Source organism: Pholcus phalangioides, unplaced genomic scaffold (assembly GCF_987345545.1).
Source record: "Pholcus phalangioides strain wild (caught in Gottingen) unplaced genomic scaffold, Ppha-v1.0 ptg000017l_1, whole genome shotgun sequence".
In the NCBI taxonomy this organism is placed as follows: domain Eukaryota; kingdom Metazoa; phylum Arthropoda; class Arachnida; order Araneae; family Pholcidae; genus Pholcus; species Pholcus phalangioides.
Window position 1 is genome coordinate 32,827,535 of NW_028301610.1, and position 18,176 is coordinate 32,845,710.

Here is an 18,176-nt window from a genome sequence, read left to right on the forward strand (position 1 = left end):
TGAAGCATTCCCATATCATAATACTTATGCCTTCGTGTTTGACAGTAAGAACCTACTTTAGATTGTTTTTCTTCATCAATAGGATGATGGGTATATCTTTCTCTTTGCTCCTCTGTTCTTAGCACTAACAAAAACTTTTTATTGAGCCAACAACCAAACAAGCTTGCAATGTTCAGGTGACGTTTCACAAGTGATGTACTAACATTCAGTCAATATCTCAAATTTATAAGTTTTTCTGCCCAGTAGATTTTCAAATATTCTTCCTTTGCTTTTATTTAGATTGCTCTACCTACCATATCTGTTGTTCTCTAAGGTCATATTGAAAGAAAAGTGTTTTATATGTTCCCAAGATGTTTGAACATGATTCCACACACTTGGTAACCATAGGTAGATATTCAAGTGGTTAGTAAAGGCAGCACTCTCCTTTACCCCCTTCACTTGAAAAATTATATTATTGGCACAGGTGGGAGGGCAGAGGTGAGCATTAGCCCCCCTTCACTTTACACACCTTCTGTGATCTCCCTTTTGTTCTAATAGTCTGTACCCGCCTAATCCTATCATAAAGACAAAAAAAAAGAACTAATCCCTTTCTATACACAATTAAGTATAAGATAAACCAAATAACATAATTAAATTCCAGGTTTCAACATGCAGTAAAATAAGAACCACTGGTGAGAATGACTTGAAAATTTGCATGAGGTTTCCTGAAGAAATGGAATTTTGTTTGGCGAAGGGAAAAAATACTTTGAAATTCACTAATAGATGGTGTTTTACTCGTGAAACATGGAGAGATTTTCTCGCAGAATGGAAACAATAGCCAGCCAGGGCAAAATTAAAATTTCATTAACATTGCATAATTCATGGAAGCATCACAAAAATGAAGTAATTAAACAAACACCTGACTTACACAAGAAATGTTTAATATGTTTTATACAGTGTTCTGCTATGAGATGGAAGCACAAAGATGGGACTCAAACCCAGGCCCTCTTGCATACCGGGCAAGCATGCTACCATCTACACCACTGGAGACACATGAATCTGCCTTCCTAATTTCACGCACTGTGTCATGAGGCGCTGAAGTAGAGGCATTAGTAGCCTCTCTTAACTTCAGGAAATGGCCCCTGGGTGGGACGGTTTAGAGAGATATAGATGGCTTTTTTCTCAGCCAGAGATATCAAGGAAAGAGTTATTTTCCGGATATTATGCTGAGGTGAGCTCGGAAAGAAAAGTCATCACGTCTCCGCCGGGACTCGAACCCAGGCCCTCTTGCTCTCCAGTGGTGTAGATGGTAGCATGCTTGCCCGGTATGCAAGAGGGCCTGGGTTCGAGTCCCGGCGGAGACGTGATGACTTTTCTTTCCGAGCTCACCTCAGCATAATATCCGGAAAATAACTGTTTCCTTGATATCTCTGGCTGAGAAAAAAGCCATCTATACGACTGGAGGGTGTTGGTGGTAATGCTGTGGATGTGGTGCATAATGCATGATTTCAAGTCAGCCAAGTTTGCAATCCAGCCTTTGTGCATATCATTCTTGAGGTACTCCTGAAAGCCAGCAATCTCAAGGGTTAATGTCAGGTGAACCTGACTACCAGGGGAGGTCACAAGTCACTATGGGTAGTGATTCGTATTTCACAGTGTTTTGAAATTGGAACTTCAATTATAATCACCCTGTATATTTATCAAAATAATTTCATTCCAACCCAAAACAAAAATAAGACAATAAAAGCTCACTAACCCCAAACAAAAAATTTTGATAAATAGCTTTTTTCTGCTTTATATATGTCAATTTCACAGGAATGCAGGTAAATGAACTGGCACATCTGGCAGTATTGCATTTGTCAAAAGCTTTTGAGAGCTAATGTGTATCCTGTATTTATAATAAGAAGATGCTTCCTACCTGCCATTCTTTAAAAAACGCCCTTGATTTAGCTGCATTGCTCTATCTGGAGTTTGATAGTTCAATGCACACATTTGAACACCAGCATTCCACATGTGCATTGGATCATAATTGGACGAGTCTATGCGGCTGCCTTTAGGGTAAACTCGACTGAGTTGTAATCTATGATACATGGAACAGTTAAGGTAACAACTTGCTATTTTATAATACATCATTACTTTTCCACTTAGTCATTTATCATTCATTACTTTTTCACTTAGCAATTCATCACACACATACATTACTTTTTCACTTAGCAATTCATCATACATTACTTTTCAACTTAGTCATTTATCATACATTACCTTTTCAGTTAGTCATTCATAATGTTATTTTTATAAGCATACTAAATCAGTCTTAACCCTTTAAGTGGCACAGCAGAAATTACTAAACCCCCCTTCAAAATGTCATATCTTTTTTTAATGAAGTAGGCTTCCTTTCAATTTTCAGCGGGTGTAAATAAAAGGGTATAGGTAAAAGCATTCCACTGAGAAATCAACTTTACAAAATAGATGGACGTGTCAATGCTAAAATAAGAGGCTTTTAAGGAAGCAAGATATCTTGTCAATGCTTTTTAAAGGGTTAAGACTCAATTTTTGATGTCTTATTTGTTGTGCTATCTATTAAACATCAATGTCAGTAAATACCTTGAAATGTCACTTAAGTCTCCCAATATGCTTGTTTTTTTTTGGTTTTTTTTTTGCATTCCATAATGAATTATTGTAATTTGCTTTCTTGTGTGAGATTTATTACCTTGTCACACCATCAAGCTTTAGTGACAAAACTGGAAATTTTGTACCAAAAACTTGAAAGATGATGAAAGTAATCCATGAGGCTGCATGCGCTACCTGCATCAGCATCCAAGTTTTGAAACAAAACTTTATAATAGCTTTCTCTTTCTCACTCTCTTCTCATATCAAAAAGTGATAAGGTGAAAAATAGGAACAAGAAACCACAATAACTTACCACAGAATGTAAACAACATCCACAAATTGAGTCAAGGCATTTTAGTGCAGATGGTGTGTATATACAATGAATGGCCAATTTATAATAACCAAACAGGCTTTCTACTTCTATATCCCATGCAATGCAGTTTACTGTGAACAAATTACTGTGCAGTTGTGTGGACATTGTGATGAACTGCTGTTGTGAAGACCCAGGTTTCACTCTCACGTGCAGCACAGTCATAGTCTGCAGAAGTTGTGTTGCAAATTTTCATGAAGAAACATAAGTCAGTCTCTCATTAAGAGAAAGTCCTCTACAGAAAGCCGACAGCTGTTCTAACACCAGAGATTCCATTGACGTGCTATAACGTGTCAAATACCCAGAATTTCGGAAAAGGACGCATAACAATTTCGTTTGCACGTCCTCCACTCCAGGACGTGTTCTTTCCTAGTTCTAAGAAGAAGAAAAAAGTAGAGAGAAAAACCATAGGCCGAGATAGACTTGGAAGTCTGGGGGGGGCGCGCGACACAGTCATTATTTCTGGGGGGGGGGGCACGATGATGATGTCAATTCATATATGCATATATACATTAGATCAGTCAACTTCACCTTTGACGCTGGCGGGGGAATGCCCCCCCCCCCCGTTATCTCCACCCATGAGAAAAACCTCCCAACGCAATCTAACCCATGGGATCCTATGTTACACCCGTAGCGCTTTTACCGCCCCCCCCCCGGAACATTCCATCACCCCCAAGGGGGCGTTAACACCCACATTGGGAATCACTGCTATAGTGCATGGGCGGAGATACAGGGGGCATGCCCCCCTCCCCGCGTTAAAGGTGGAGTAGACTAATCTAATGTATATATTTATATAGGAATTGACATCATTATTAGCGTGCCCCCCCCCACCCCAGACTTCCAAGTCTATCTCCGCCTATGGTATAGAGCAGCTTTTTCAAAGTGTGCGTAGCTGTTTCTAGGGGCATCGCCAACCTTTATGTGAGGCGTCACGGCGAGCTTAATATATTCATTTGTGCACCTATTTATGCTTTGAAGAAGTTACGGGAAAAGTTTATATGGGAAAATATCTATCAATCTATCTTGAAGAGCCCCTGACGAATCGTGAATTAAGCAAAGGGAGCAGTGGTCGACAAAAGTTTGTGAACCATTGGTATAGGGAAAAGTGTTCCACTGAGAGAGGGATTAACTTTACAAAATATTTGGGCTTGTCAATGCTAAAATAACAAGGTGAGATATCTTGTCAGTGCCACTCAAAGGGTTTAGATTCAACTGAAATCAGCGATGAAGCGTACTATCTCAAGTCTATTGCTGTGACTGCCGTTGTGGTATTCAGATTCTATGATGCTCATTTTATTCTCATGCTTAATGGATATACAGGGTGTATTGGATGTGAAATGACTAGCAAACAAAAGGAGCTATTTACAGCTATGCAACTCACAAGGAAAGGGTTTTTTTTCAAAAATTTTAATTAAAAAAAAAAAGCTCTTTCAGTGCAATATTTGAGCTATGTTCAAATAGTGATTGGTATGATTGGTATTGCTGAGCCGGCGTCCCTGCCACTTTCACTCAAAAAGGACCCAGATTTTTTGAATAACCTGGGTCCCAGGTAAATTAGAATACTGCAGCATCTTTGAACATGATACTGCCATAAATGCAAAAATCTGGGGAGCAGCCACTTTTACTCCTAATATAAAAGATGGTTAGCAGCATTTGTTGAGTAGCTGTCAGTGGTGGTTGAGTGGTCATAGTGACAGATTAATATCGTGGGGACCCAAGTTCAAGCCCCACCATTGCCACAGTGCTGGTTGGCTGAAGTTGGTTTTCTGTGGTTCCCAACTTTGAGGTGCAAATGCGAGCTGATCTCCCCGTTAAAAAGTCTCACCATAGAGAACAACAGCCCTACAAACAGTACAAATATTCAATAATTTCACTCCACTCACTTCATTTCTGTAATATAGATGGCAACCCTGAAAAATCAGACACAACTCTATATAAACACACTCAGACTGTTAGCTGCACCCTCACTTACACTTCCGGCACAACTCACTAGGTAGTAAATTGCCCTTGGTGATAGACCTGAGTTGGGCATGGTTTGAAAAAAAGAAAGAAAGTATTTGTTGAGCGCTGTTGTGTGGTGATAGAGGAATCATGCTGGATTTGCATCACAAGGATCCAAGTTCGTACCCTGTTGGTGGAACAGTGGTGGTTGGATAAAATTGGTTTTCCAATTTGAGAACGAATGCCAACTGGTCTTGCATTTGAAAAAAGTCTGTCAGCACACAGACCTCTTCAACACAATACTTACATAACACAAAAGATCATGATCCAAAAAATCATGCTTCTGAAATTTTCACTTTTAAAATATGAAGCAGAGATTGCAGCACCACTAGGACAAAAAGAAACCACATAATTCTGACAAAATGAATACATTGGAGCCACACATTCACTCAGAACATAGGTTTGGGAAAGTATCAATTCATTATAATTTCCCAAAGCGTTTTATGAGGTGCATGTACAGCTGATTAGTAGCAGCACCTGTTAACCCTTAACTGGCATTGCCAGTTAAATTTGATGTGTTGTGAAAATTTGGTGTGTAACTGGCATAGTGTTGTCATTTTGACCGCAGTAATTATTAATGCATTTTAAAAATCAACAAAAGAAATTTTCATAAAAGCAATAGGTATTTTACATGACTCTTCATGCATCTATCAATTAATTATACAAATACAAATACAAATACAACGCCACAACAGGCAAAATGCCCAACGAGGTGGCTGATAAAAAGATGCCCATAAAAATATGGTTGTCATATGTTTCAAAAATACAGCAACCCAATTAAAAATGCAATTAACACAAATTACAAACAATATATACACATGATAAAATATTATACAATGCCCATAAAGAATACTTATGGTTGTCTTATTCTAAGAATGGATAGCTTCTCGATTTACCCCAACATGTTTATCGTATTTCTTTTTAAACGTGTCAATTGTGTTACAATTTACTACCTCCGGGGGTAAGCTATTCCATTTATTAACAACCCTATTGGAGAAAAATTCCCTGCGACACCATAACCTTGCATTGTCCCTCACCAATCGATACTGGTGTCCCCTTGTAAAAGCGGTTGATTGGCGGTGTACTAAAAGTTCATGGTCCATCCTATCCATCCCATTGAAAATTTTGAACACTTCGATCATATCTCCTCGACACCTGCGTTCATCCAATGTAAACATATTCAAAAAATGAAGTCTCTCTTCATAACTCAAGCCCTGTGTGCCAATAAGGACACGCGTAGCTCTTCTCTGCACCCCTTCAATCAAGTCTATGTCCCTCTGTAGGTATGGTCTCCAAAACCTTACAGCATACTCCAGTCCAGGACGAACTAAGCCTCGAAAAAGCGGAAGAATGACTTTAGGAGAACGCGAAGAGACCTTTTTGAAAATGAGACCAAGCATTCTATTCGATTTTTTGACAACCGCTGAACAATGTTCAGAAAACTTAAGTCGCTCGTCAATGAGAATTCCCAAATCGGTGACTCTAGTTGCATCCGGGATAGTGACACCATTCAACTCGTAAGAGAACCGTGGGTTGTTCGAACCAAAATGAGCGACCATGCACTTATCTACGCTAAACGTCATGCTCCATTCATTTGCCCATGCTGCAATCTTGTTTAAGTTGGTCTGGAGCAACTCCCTATCGCTTTCATTTCCGATTACCCCCATTAGCTTTACATCATCTGCGAATTTGCTAGTAATTCCATCGATACCCTGATCGAGTTTGTCGATAAAAAGTGAAAAAAGTATGGGGCCAAGGACACTTCCCTGAGGAACTCCACTTGTGACGTCTGTCCAACCAGAGAATTCCCCGTTCACCATAACTCGTTGCGACCTATCTCTTAACCACGATTCTATCCAATTCAGCAAGTTGCCCCCTATTCCAATCTCGTGTAAACGCTTCAAGAGTTTGCCATGTTGGACCCGATCGAATGCCTTCTGGAAATCAAGGTAAACAACGTCGACATTTTTGCTCTTACCCAAAGCCTTAGTCACGTAATCATAGAAGCAAAGGAGGTTAGTTACACATGACTTCCCCTTCCTGAACCCATGCTGATTATCCGACAATACATTATTCTCGTCTATCCACTTCACAAACTGCCTTTTGATGATAATTTCCAAAATTTTCGAGAGGGAGCTCGTCAAACTCACTGGACGATAATTAGACACCACTTCTCTACTACCCTTCTTAAATATCGGAACAACGTTAGCCAGTTTCCAATCTCTCGGGACGATACCCTCAGCAACACTACTCCTGTATATCTGTGCGACTGGCCCCAACAATTCATTAGCACCTTCCCTGAGAACCCTGGGATAGATATCATCTGGTCCTGGTGCTTTGCTTGCACATACATTTCTTAGAAGATTTAGGACCTCCACGTCTTCAACTTGAATATCGTTGAGCGTTTTATTACCCCATGCAACACCCGTATATCGAATATCATTATCTCCATTAAAAACCGACGCGAAAAAGTCATTGAAAGCACTACACATGCCTACATTGCTCTCTACTTTTGAGCCTCCTATCGAGAGGGGGCCAACTGTCCCCTTACATCCATTATTGACGTATCGAAAAAATGATTTTGGGTCAGAGCCAATGTTATCTGCCAACCTAGATTCAACTTGCTTTTTACTATCCCTTATCGCTTTCTTCAACAGTCTTCTTTTATCAGTAAACAATGATAGGTCACCTCGTCCACTTTTATACTCTCTGAATGCTCTTTTCTTTTCAAGATAAAGGTTCCTCACGCTATCCGTGAACCATAGAGGGTGTGATGTACAAACACGCTTTTTTCGAACAAAGGGTATGACGTCGTGCAAAACAGAGGACAGCTTCGTACTAAATTCTTCCCATTGACTTACCACCCCTACTGATTCCAACCGGTCTTTGAAAACTTCCGCTAACCTTCTTCGCAAAACATCGAAGTTAGTTCTCCGAAAACAAGGAACCAGTCTTTTGTTATCAACCTTACCCGAGGAAAAGTTACAGTGAAATCTGACGATACGATGATCACTGGAAGAAAACTCTTCCCCCACCGAAACATGTTCAACTAGATCCTCAGAACTAGTAAGAACTAAATCCAAAATAGCAGTACCCCTTGTGGCTTCTGATACATGCTGATACAAAAAATTTTCGAGCACCAACTTAAGAAAGTCTCTTTCATACTGATTTCCAGATGAAAGGTTCTCCCAATCAATACCCGGGTAATTGAAATCCCCTAGTATGAGAACCCTCTTTCGCTTACACATGTAGGAAATTTCATCATGCATTTTGGCGATATAGTTTTGATCCCTATTCGGTGGATTGTAACAAACCCCAACAATAAGCTTATGACGTCTTTTGTTCTCAAGTTCAACCCATATGGTTTCAATATCACTTCTCTGCACGTTACACTCTCTAGCCTTCAAACATGATTTCACGTATATCAACACTCCACCCCCTTTCCTATCAGATCTATTTCTCAAAAAAGTATCGTATCCGGAGATGTGTAAGAAAGATTCATCCCCATCGTTTGCCCAAGATTCTGTAATGGCTATAAGATCCAAGCCCTCCACAACTATCATAGTTTCTAAAAAATCTTTCTTATTACCCAAGCTCCTGGCATTTATTAACACACATTTTAATTTGCCCGGTGGTTTGTTGTCAATCGAGAAGCCATCCAAGTCAGAGGTGGGTAATTCCCCGTCAGTACTGTTGTGATTATCATTAACTAACCCGCATTCCCGACTACGTGGTCTGGGAGTAAAAAACCTGACCTAAGACTATCGTAAACCTCCCAGACCCCTCTCTTATTTAGATGGATCCCATCCGAACGAAGCCACCTATCGGTAAATGCGGGAAGCTCCAAGAACGTGACCCCAAGTGAGGAGCAAATGTCCTTCAGGCCTATATTGAATTGGTGGATCCTACTCCTATATCCCCTACTACCCCTTGGCAGCACTGGAATCACTGCCACATCTGAACCCCCCTCCCTAGCGGATAATAGTAAATCCCGGTATTCTGACAGAGACTCACTAATATTCGCTCCTACCTGATTTGTTCCCACCCACAGAATCACCCGCAAGGGCAACTTTCGGCGATGAAAAACGTCTCGAACGTTGCCAATCTTCCCCCCAGGAAGACAACAGCGCTCGAAACCCCGAAAATCCCTACACACTCGGTTCCCAAGTTCCCTAACCATAGAATCGCCGATGATTAAACCCCTATCACTATCCCCCTCTACCTCATCCACGACCACCCATTCGCCCTCTAAAATGTCGTTGTTCGTGGAGATTGCTTCTTCATCAACAGGTGGCTCGACGACCAGAGGGTCCGTTATAACCGGGCCCTCTAGCACCCTAACTTTTTCGCGTAAAGCTTCGACCTCGAGTTCCAGCCTTTTCCTAACCAAGCACCCTTTACAATTGAAACTATCAGCTACTATGCCCCTAGACCAGGGAAACCTCCCGTCACAAGCTCTACACAACACTAGTCGAGGTCGAGGCATACTAACACTATTGCTAAAGCTAGATAAAAATAATAATACTTAAAAATAGGAAAATGAGAAACGTTAACTGGAATTTAAAATAATGTAAAATACATTACTATGCAAAATATACATAAGAGATTATACGAAAAAATTACGTAAAGTAGAATGCTCAGCACTAAATCACGAAGAATAAAATAAATATGTATATAAAGAATACAACACCCTCTAAAAAAAGTATTAAGCTACGAAGTACAATTTATACTTATTAGAATTAGCTAACTATCTCAAAACACTAACACTACAACAATAGGCCCAAATGGAAGGAAAACAACGTTATTGAGAGTACCCGGGAAAAAGTATACACTGTTTGCTAACACTAACGTCCAAAAACCTACGAACTTATATCAAAGAAGCGAGCGAACCTGGCGAAAAAACAACGAAAATGAAATGCGAACGAGAAAAATAAATATAAGTCGATCGAAAATACACAACGAAAATTTAAAAAAAAAATGAGAGCAATATAAAAAAAAAAAAAAAAACACTTATCTCACAATCCAACGTGCGCTAAAAAAAAAAAAAGAAAATCACCGCAGAATATGACCCAACAATAAACAACACGCTAAGTAAAACTCACGAGAACGAAGAAAAACACAAAGAAAGACACAAAATGGCGCACTGGCGTGTCGGTGAGCGGAGCGCGATAATAGCACGTCCGTTCCCAACGACGGCGAAGACACGAATGAATTCACTAAATAACTTTTAAAATTTTTTTAATTATTTTCCCAAAAACGGTCTGTTATTAAGAAACATTCGAAAGAAATGGAGGGATACTTTTGAATTTTTTTAAATTATATATTCAATTTTTTGAATGCAATTTCCATGATTAAAAAATTAAAAGATATGATTAAAATATACTCAGAAAATAAAATTTACAAATTTAAATAATGTTTACTATATTTTGACAAGCACAAAAATTAGTCTTATTCTAAGTTAGAAACACAGCAGTTGCAAACAACACCATGACATGTAGATTACACAAATCTTAATTCACCAGCAACAACTAATGTACAATTAAAACTAACTAATATAACTAACGTACAATTCACTAACACACTATCTTCATGCTCACATCAGATATCTGATATTTCACCATTAATTTGAAACAGTTATTGAGAAAACTGGCACTCTTCCAATATGCCAATTCGGTCTGAACACTCCGGTTGTCAGACAAAAAAAGACTTATGCAAGTGGTGTGGTGGGGTCATTTGACCTCATAGAAACTTTGATCAATGATATAGAGGGAAGAGAAAGTACAACAACATCATAAATTTGCCAAACATATGTAAACAACTAGCTTGAAAGGTACTGAAAACAAGAAGGTCCAGATCTTTCTCAAGGGGTGGCAAAATGAAGAATGTATTGGGTCAAAATGACCCCACCACGCCATTAAGGGTTAAGCACAAAACATGCCTAACTCTGTATCATAAATATGTTAGGGCCTTACATACAAACAGCAACTTGCACATGCACAAATTTGTTAGAAATTCCAATGAGAAGCTTATTTTTAAAAGGAACATTTTATTTTTTTTTTTAATTAATTTTTCAACGGTTTCTGAATTTTTGGGATGAGCTCTACTGGATTATGCAACAGGATTTATTCCAATGGAAATATTAGTGGTAAAAATTACAATGTAAAGTTAGTTATTTTTTTTTTTACCAAAAGGGAACAAATTCACCTCACCTCATTTACTTTGGTATTTCTTGATAGAACCTCTCGATAACAGTCACCCATAAGAAATAAAATTTTGTCTGCTAACAAGGAGTGTCCATTAATAGATAGTAAAATATATTGAGTCCTGTTATCCTGTTAACATAATTTAAAAAAGTGTCCACTAACAGGTGTGTCTGTTATGGTAGAATGATCATGTTTCTTATGTTAATGACAAGAGCGCAGTAAGGGTACCTTCCTGGGCTAGGTAAAACCTTCTGGAATCAACAGGTGATGTAGAAACTTCCAATTTTTCAGACGTGACCAGTCCCAATTTTACTCAAAAGGTAACATTTTCACTAATTTCCTTTCAAAAAAGAACGTTTCTACTAATTTTCATTCAAAAAAGAACATTTCTACTAATTTTCATTCAAAAAAGAACATTTCTACTAATTTTCATTCAAAGCAGAACATTTCAAAAATTCAAATATAGATAACTCCATTGAATGTTGATCAAGAAACATAGCATTTAAATATCCTTTTACCATGCCTATAATGATGCAACCTATTGGGCTATTTTCTACTTTAAATTTAGCAAAAGTAGAAATGTTTCCTTTTGAAAATAAACTCCTCTCATTTGAAAGCATCCCTGATTAAGATGTGCTATAATTTGCTACACTGTGCCTTTCTGTTATCTTTTAAAAGTCTGAATACACTATATTTTGCACAGCTATTCACTAGTCGATGATGACCACATATTTCATGTTGAAACATAGTTTTTTGGCTGACAGTCTTAAAAAACCTTTAACACCAGTTGCTCTAGAATAATTCACGAATAAAGAGTTATAAAAGGCATTGTGCTACTCAGGAGTTTTAATGTATTTTAAAATATTTAGATATTCAATCAAAATAGTCACTGGCATACAAAATAATGTGGTTGATATCGGTTATAAGGGGCCATTAAAGTATTACGTAAGTAGATTTTTAGCCATTTTTGACCCCCCCCCCCTGTCAGCAAAATTTTGTCAGCAGCTTAGAATATTTCATATCTTCAAAAAGGGTGGTTGATGGCATAAGCAACCTTCAAACCCCCCTCCCCCCTTGTCGTCAAAGTCAGCAAATCCGAAACCCCCCCCCCCCGATGCTGACATAATACTTGAATGACCCCTAATACGCAGACTGATCTATCTGCAAAAGAATGTATTGCTCACAATCAATTATTTGCACAATTTGTCTTTGAATTAATATTCATATTACCATAACCAAAAGGATATTTTAGAAAAAACTTGCAATTGGCTGGACTAACCCATTTTTCAATTTTCGTTTCAGGAAAAGATGACATTTCTGTGAAGTTTCCTATTTCTACAATAAGAAAGGAAAAAATTGATATTTCATAATATTTACTATGAAAAAAAGTTATGATGATCAATCACAAAATGTTTTTTTAATGTACAGAGCACATCAATCTAAACAACACATATAGTAGGACTAATATGTAGCAAGGACCTTAGGACTAATGAAAATGCTTGTTAAATTTGGTCACTTGTTAAATCTGTTTCTATATAAAAAAAATCAAATTTCAGAAATCAAGTTCTTGAAGTGAGTATTTATAGGGCGCGGTAGCCCAGGTTGGTAAGATACTCGCCTGAAGTACCAAAGGATGCTTAGAAGTGTTGGGAGTTTGATACCCAGTTCATCCTTGTCTGAAACTTTCCTGACTCAAGAGTACAACAGAAATGGCGACATGATCACAGAAAAAAAATTGCTACCACAGGGAGTCCCACATCAACACATCAAGGGGTTAGCGCACCAACCCCTCGATGAGTATAAAAATGCTGCTATTCAGAATCTGCCGTAAATTGTAGGTCCCAGTCTAATTAGCCCTCGTATGCAGAAAATGACTGTGGTGCGACAAAAATGATCAAGTGAGTATATAGTATAATATTGATATTTCATAACAATTATACTGCAACATGTAGCTATTCAAGATTTTCTATAAAATTTTTAGTACAGTAATTAAATACATAATGTATAGAAAATAATTCAAGTTCACATGGGGAGTTTTCTACTGAAATTCTTATACAGGTGACCCTCGCTTTACAAAATTAATTATATCTGCACAATAACCATGTAAACTGATTTCAGAATAGGTAAGACCGGAATAGTGAGTTTTTTCAAAAGGATAAAAAGAAAATGCAACTGAACACCTATCAACAAAAGAATCACTCAAACTTATAAATAAATCTTATGAAATTACTCTGAAAGAATAAATTCAATTAGCACTCTTTTATAAATATTACTAGCTGTTACCCGCGGCTTCGCTCACATGGATTTAGTAATCTAAAAATTCTTCCTTGACCCCTTTAGGACAGCGGTTCTCAACCAGTGCTCCGCGGATCCCTGGGGGCTCCTTGTGCACTCTCCAGGGGCTCTGCGGGCCGCTCGAGGAAAATAAAAAAAAACAGTAAAATTTAAAAAAATAATTATAAATATTTTCAAATAGTTAAAATAAATCTGTACCTTTGATGAATAATTAAAAAATTGGCCTTCTGGGCTCTGCCATAGAATTTTTTTACTTAAAAGGGTTCTCCGCGAGTCAAAAAAGGTTGAGAACCACTGCTTTAGGAGTTTAATTTTGAAAAATCCCTTCTTGGTAGGTCTCTACATTATAAAATAAAACAACTGACCAAATTTCATATTTATAGCTTTAGAGTTTCTTTATATAAACTTTACAGTCATGAAGGAGGGAAAAGGGAAAGGGATGTTGTTGATTCGTCCACCATTTGGGAATCCAGCTTCAGATTTTGCTCCTAATTTACAAAGCATTATTATCTAAAAAAGAAAGTAACTGCTATTTACTTTATTAAGGTGCATCAACATTGTCTCACTCCTCCTGAACATTGTTAGCAGTGGTTTTGCTTTGCAAATTTGTTATGCTCTTTCTTTTCTCCCCGTCCCGCACACAACCCATTCTGACTGCAGCCTGGGCTATACAGAAGGCAAGCTTCGCTCGTGATGACATATTTTGTGACAGGTACACATGGATGGGAAATCTGAGCAGAGCACTCAAGATCAACTCATAACGTATGTGTAGATGCACCTTTACACAATCGTTGCTATGATATCCCTGTCACCTCGGTCGTTTTGGAGTGGTTTATCCAGTTTTAAGTCAATAGACTCATTTTAAGAAAAATTAAATAATGTTTAAATGAAAATTAAATAATATTTAAATGAAAGTTAAATAATGTTTAAATGAAAGTTAAATAATGTTTAAATGAAAATTAAATAATGTTTAAATGAAAGTTAAATAATGTTTAAATGAAAATTAAATAATGTTTAAATGAAAATTAAATAATGTTTAAATGAAAATTAAATGTTATATCCTCTTTGCTCCAGAGGTATACATATGGTGATATTGCCAGAGTTGGTGTTTGGTGAAGTAGGGGTATACATATATGTATCTTTTTTCAAAATTTTTAAATGGTTTTCAAGGATTTTTTTTTTTACATTAATTCTTGAGGTATGCATAAGGATACCTAATTAATTAATCAATCAATTTTTTAAAAAGTTTCCTTTTTAAAGGGGATTTTGACACAATAAGCACAAATGAATGAAAAAAAAATTCTAATGTCAGTTTTGGCTCAGGATTGAAGAGGTTAAGAAAAATTAAATATCTTAAGAAAAAACAATGTTTCTCTCATACAAACTTTGAACATCCTTATGACCCCTCAGAGGTTGAATTTTGAAAAATCCCTTCTTAGTAGATTCTACATCATGAAATAAACTATTGACCAAATTTCATGTTTATAGCTTCAGTGGTTTCATCTTGGCAATATTGCCCCATATAACATTTGAATCCCCCTTAGGGGTCGAATTTTGAAAAACCCCTTTTTAGTGAGTCTTCACATTATAAAATGAAACTACTGATCAAATTTCATATTTATAGTTTCTGTGGTTTTTGCTCTGCATGATTTCTGTATATAAACTTTGAACTCTCTATGACCTCCTTAGCAGTCCAATTTCAAAAACCTCTTCTTACAAGGAAAGGGTACAAAGGTGTCATCCTACGAAAATTATGAAAAAATTAATACACATTCATCCCACCCAGAAACACATAGAAACAAAAAAAATAGCGGCACAGTTAAATTATTAAAGCTGCAAAAAATTATTAAAAATTACAACAGTAGGCTACTTATAGCCTCTCGCACTTCTTGGTGGTATCTATAACATTTTCTTTCCACTCCCTGGCTCCTCTTTTTGTTTTCTGTTGATAACATACTAAGCGAGGAGAAGAAAAAGAACAGAAGGGGGAAGAAAATAACAATAAAAGAAAGCAATGGAAGATAAAATAAAAATTTAAACTTCAAACCGTATAAAATAAAGATCAAATTTCAAAAATTTTTTAATGCAAATCACTTTGTAATAGCTTTGCCTTTTGTATGAACAAATTGCAAAAGTGTGGTACATCAAAAAAAATTTCAAAACAAAGACAAAATTTGCACCAGCTACATTTGGCAAATTTCGAATGAGAGCAATTTGGTTTGATACAGATGACTCTGTCAAAGTCAGAGTTAAATACAAAGTCAACTGGATTTTCAAATTCTTCGGGGGGGGGGGGGGGGGGTGTTCGTTTCTGTACAAACATGCGTGTGATGAATATTTCCACACATTTATGTAACGTGGAAATAAAAGCTGGTTGTGGACAATGGCCAGCAATTTCACAATTTTACTTCTTTCTGATAATGTGCATGAAATTTGGTCAATTATCACGATGTCCGAAAAATTTTGTACAAAGTTTGTCCAAATTCTGAACCCGTATTTTACCGAGTAGTTGAATAAGAGCAGTTGTTTTTGGTGAAATATTCAGCAGCTGAATTTTTTTTATTTGGAGGTGCACCCTCTTTAAGCTCACAATTTTTTAAATATAACCATGAATCTATGAGAAAAAGGGTTTCTCATCTGGTGTACTCTTGAAGTATATTTCTTTCAGAAATGTTGTAAATGAAATTGTTGTTCACCCATTCTCTTGTTCACCCATTTTTCCTGATTTGGAAGCAACCACGTAAATATTGGCAGATTCAAAAATCTTTTTATTCACAGTAACTCTGATTTTGCCTGTATTTTTGGGATACACAACATATAGAGGAGACAGTAATTTACCACCCTTACTCATTATGGGCATTATTGTGCATGAATGAGTCATTTAATTAACTGACTGTGCACTGCTTTCTACATGCTTCACACCCACATACCAAAGCATGCATCCTGAATGAATTTCTTTACTAAAACTGGATTGATCTGCATTGAATTTATGAGTGCTCGCCAAGGGAGGAAATTTTGCCATCACCCTACATGAAATTCTCACTGAGGAAATCATCGCCAATGTTAAAGCAGCCATAAGAAACACGCCAGAAGAACAAGCAAAAGAAATACGGGTTGAAGCATCCAGAATTCTAACAAGAGCTAACACGCCCCGGAAAAACCTAAAAGCAGCTGAACTACAAGCGATTAGGAGCCTCAATTCCACCAAAGACAGTCTCATTCTGTCAGTAGACAAGGAGAATGCAACGGTAATGATGAAGAAAGAGGAATACAACTGTAAGATGACAAGAGCTCCTGGATCCATCAACATATAGAGTGCTCAAAAAGACCCAACGCAAAAGATCCTGTGCAAGATGAAAAGTTTGGTAAAATCCTTGTCTTTACCTGAGAAAGAGAAAAAATGTATTTGTAGAATGTGGAAGCTCTTTCTCCTTGTACACATGTACAGTTTGCCAAAAATACACAACGAACTGGTTCCTTTACTGCTGATTATGCGTTCCATTGGATCACCCACCTACAACCTAGCCAATGTTCTAACTACCATCTTATAGCAGCACATAGGAAAAACAAGCACATTTGAGAAAGACTCTGGTCACTTCATTGAAAAAATAAGAGATATCAACTTGCAACCACACGACATACTGGTGAGTTTCGATGTGGTGTCATTGTTCACCTAAGTGCCACTGAGAGATGTCTTATCACAGCTTCATGAAATATTCCAAAAAGATATAGTAGGCCTTTTCCAGCTATGCCTTACTACAACCTACTACACCTGGAACATCATCTATGAACATACGGATGGAGTAGCTATGGGAAGCCCCTTGAGTCAATTGGTAGTTGCTAACTTCTTTACGGAAAAATTTGAGGAGAGGGCAATAACAACAGCGCCTTTCCAACCAACAACTTGGCTTCGCTATGTTGATGATACTTTCGTTATTTGGGGGCATGGATAAAAAATCTTCATCGATTCTTGGACCATCACAATGGAATTCATGAAAAAAATCAAGTTCACTATGGAAATAGAGAAAGAAAGACAGCTCCCATTCTCTGATGTTCTGGTCAGTCATCAGGGTCAAAGTTTAGCCCACAACATTTATTGCAAGCCCACTCAAACCAACAGATATGTTCATAAGCTTACCAATCATCATCCTCGCCAAAAACAAGGTGTACTAAAAACCCTACTAATGCTAGAACGCATTAGAGGCCGTGGAGAACGATGAATCTCATAAAACTTTTTTTCTAATTTTGTCTTTTAAACTATAAATTTACTAGAAAAGGGGTTCATGAAACTTTTTGGTCTGAAAGCATGCCATAACACTACCCAGAGACCCTATTCCAGGATGTAGAGGTCCTCTTGAATATAACTCTGATCAGTCAATTCCTCATCTTCTCATTCTCTACCCCTGTAAAGCATCTCCTAGAAAGGAGAAGGCACTGGCTTATCTCATTCTCCCCCCCCCCACTTTGAATAAAGTTCTGTGTGTTTCTGCTCAATTCACAACAAGAATTAAGATGTGACAGCCTTTTTGTTCAACCATTTGATTGACATTCATTCCTTGCCAAGTATAATATCTCTCTATTATTAGAGTATTAAAAGAAATTATAATCGTTTTTTTGTCCCCTTTAGTTCATTAATTAAATCCAGAGGATACAGAAAAAAACTTGGTCACTAAAACCAACAGAATTGAAATACAATTAATATTGTTCCAAACAAAATG

The 18,176-nt window shown here is 37.4% G+C and overlaps 1 protein-coding gene across 1 annotated transcript in view; it reads right to left on the reverse strand.

Annotated features, from left to right (window-relative positions):
• sl (small wing phospholipase C gamma 1) overlaps nucleotides 1-18,176 on the reverse strand; it is a 97,329-nt gene that overhangs the window by 22,156 nt on the left and 56,997 nt on the right. The window contains exons 23-24 of the mRNA XM_089246985.1: nucleotides 12,411-12,498; nucleotides 1,898-2,068 (exon numbers count right to left, since the gene is read on the reverse strand). Of these exons, the coding sequence (XP_089103111.1) occupies nucleotides 1,898-2,068; nucleotides 12,411-12,498 (259 nt within the window). The remainder of the gene's footprint in view (nucleotides 1-1,897; nucleotides 2,069-12,410; nucleotides 12,499-18,176) is intronic.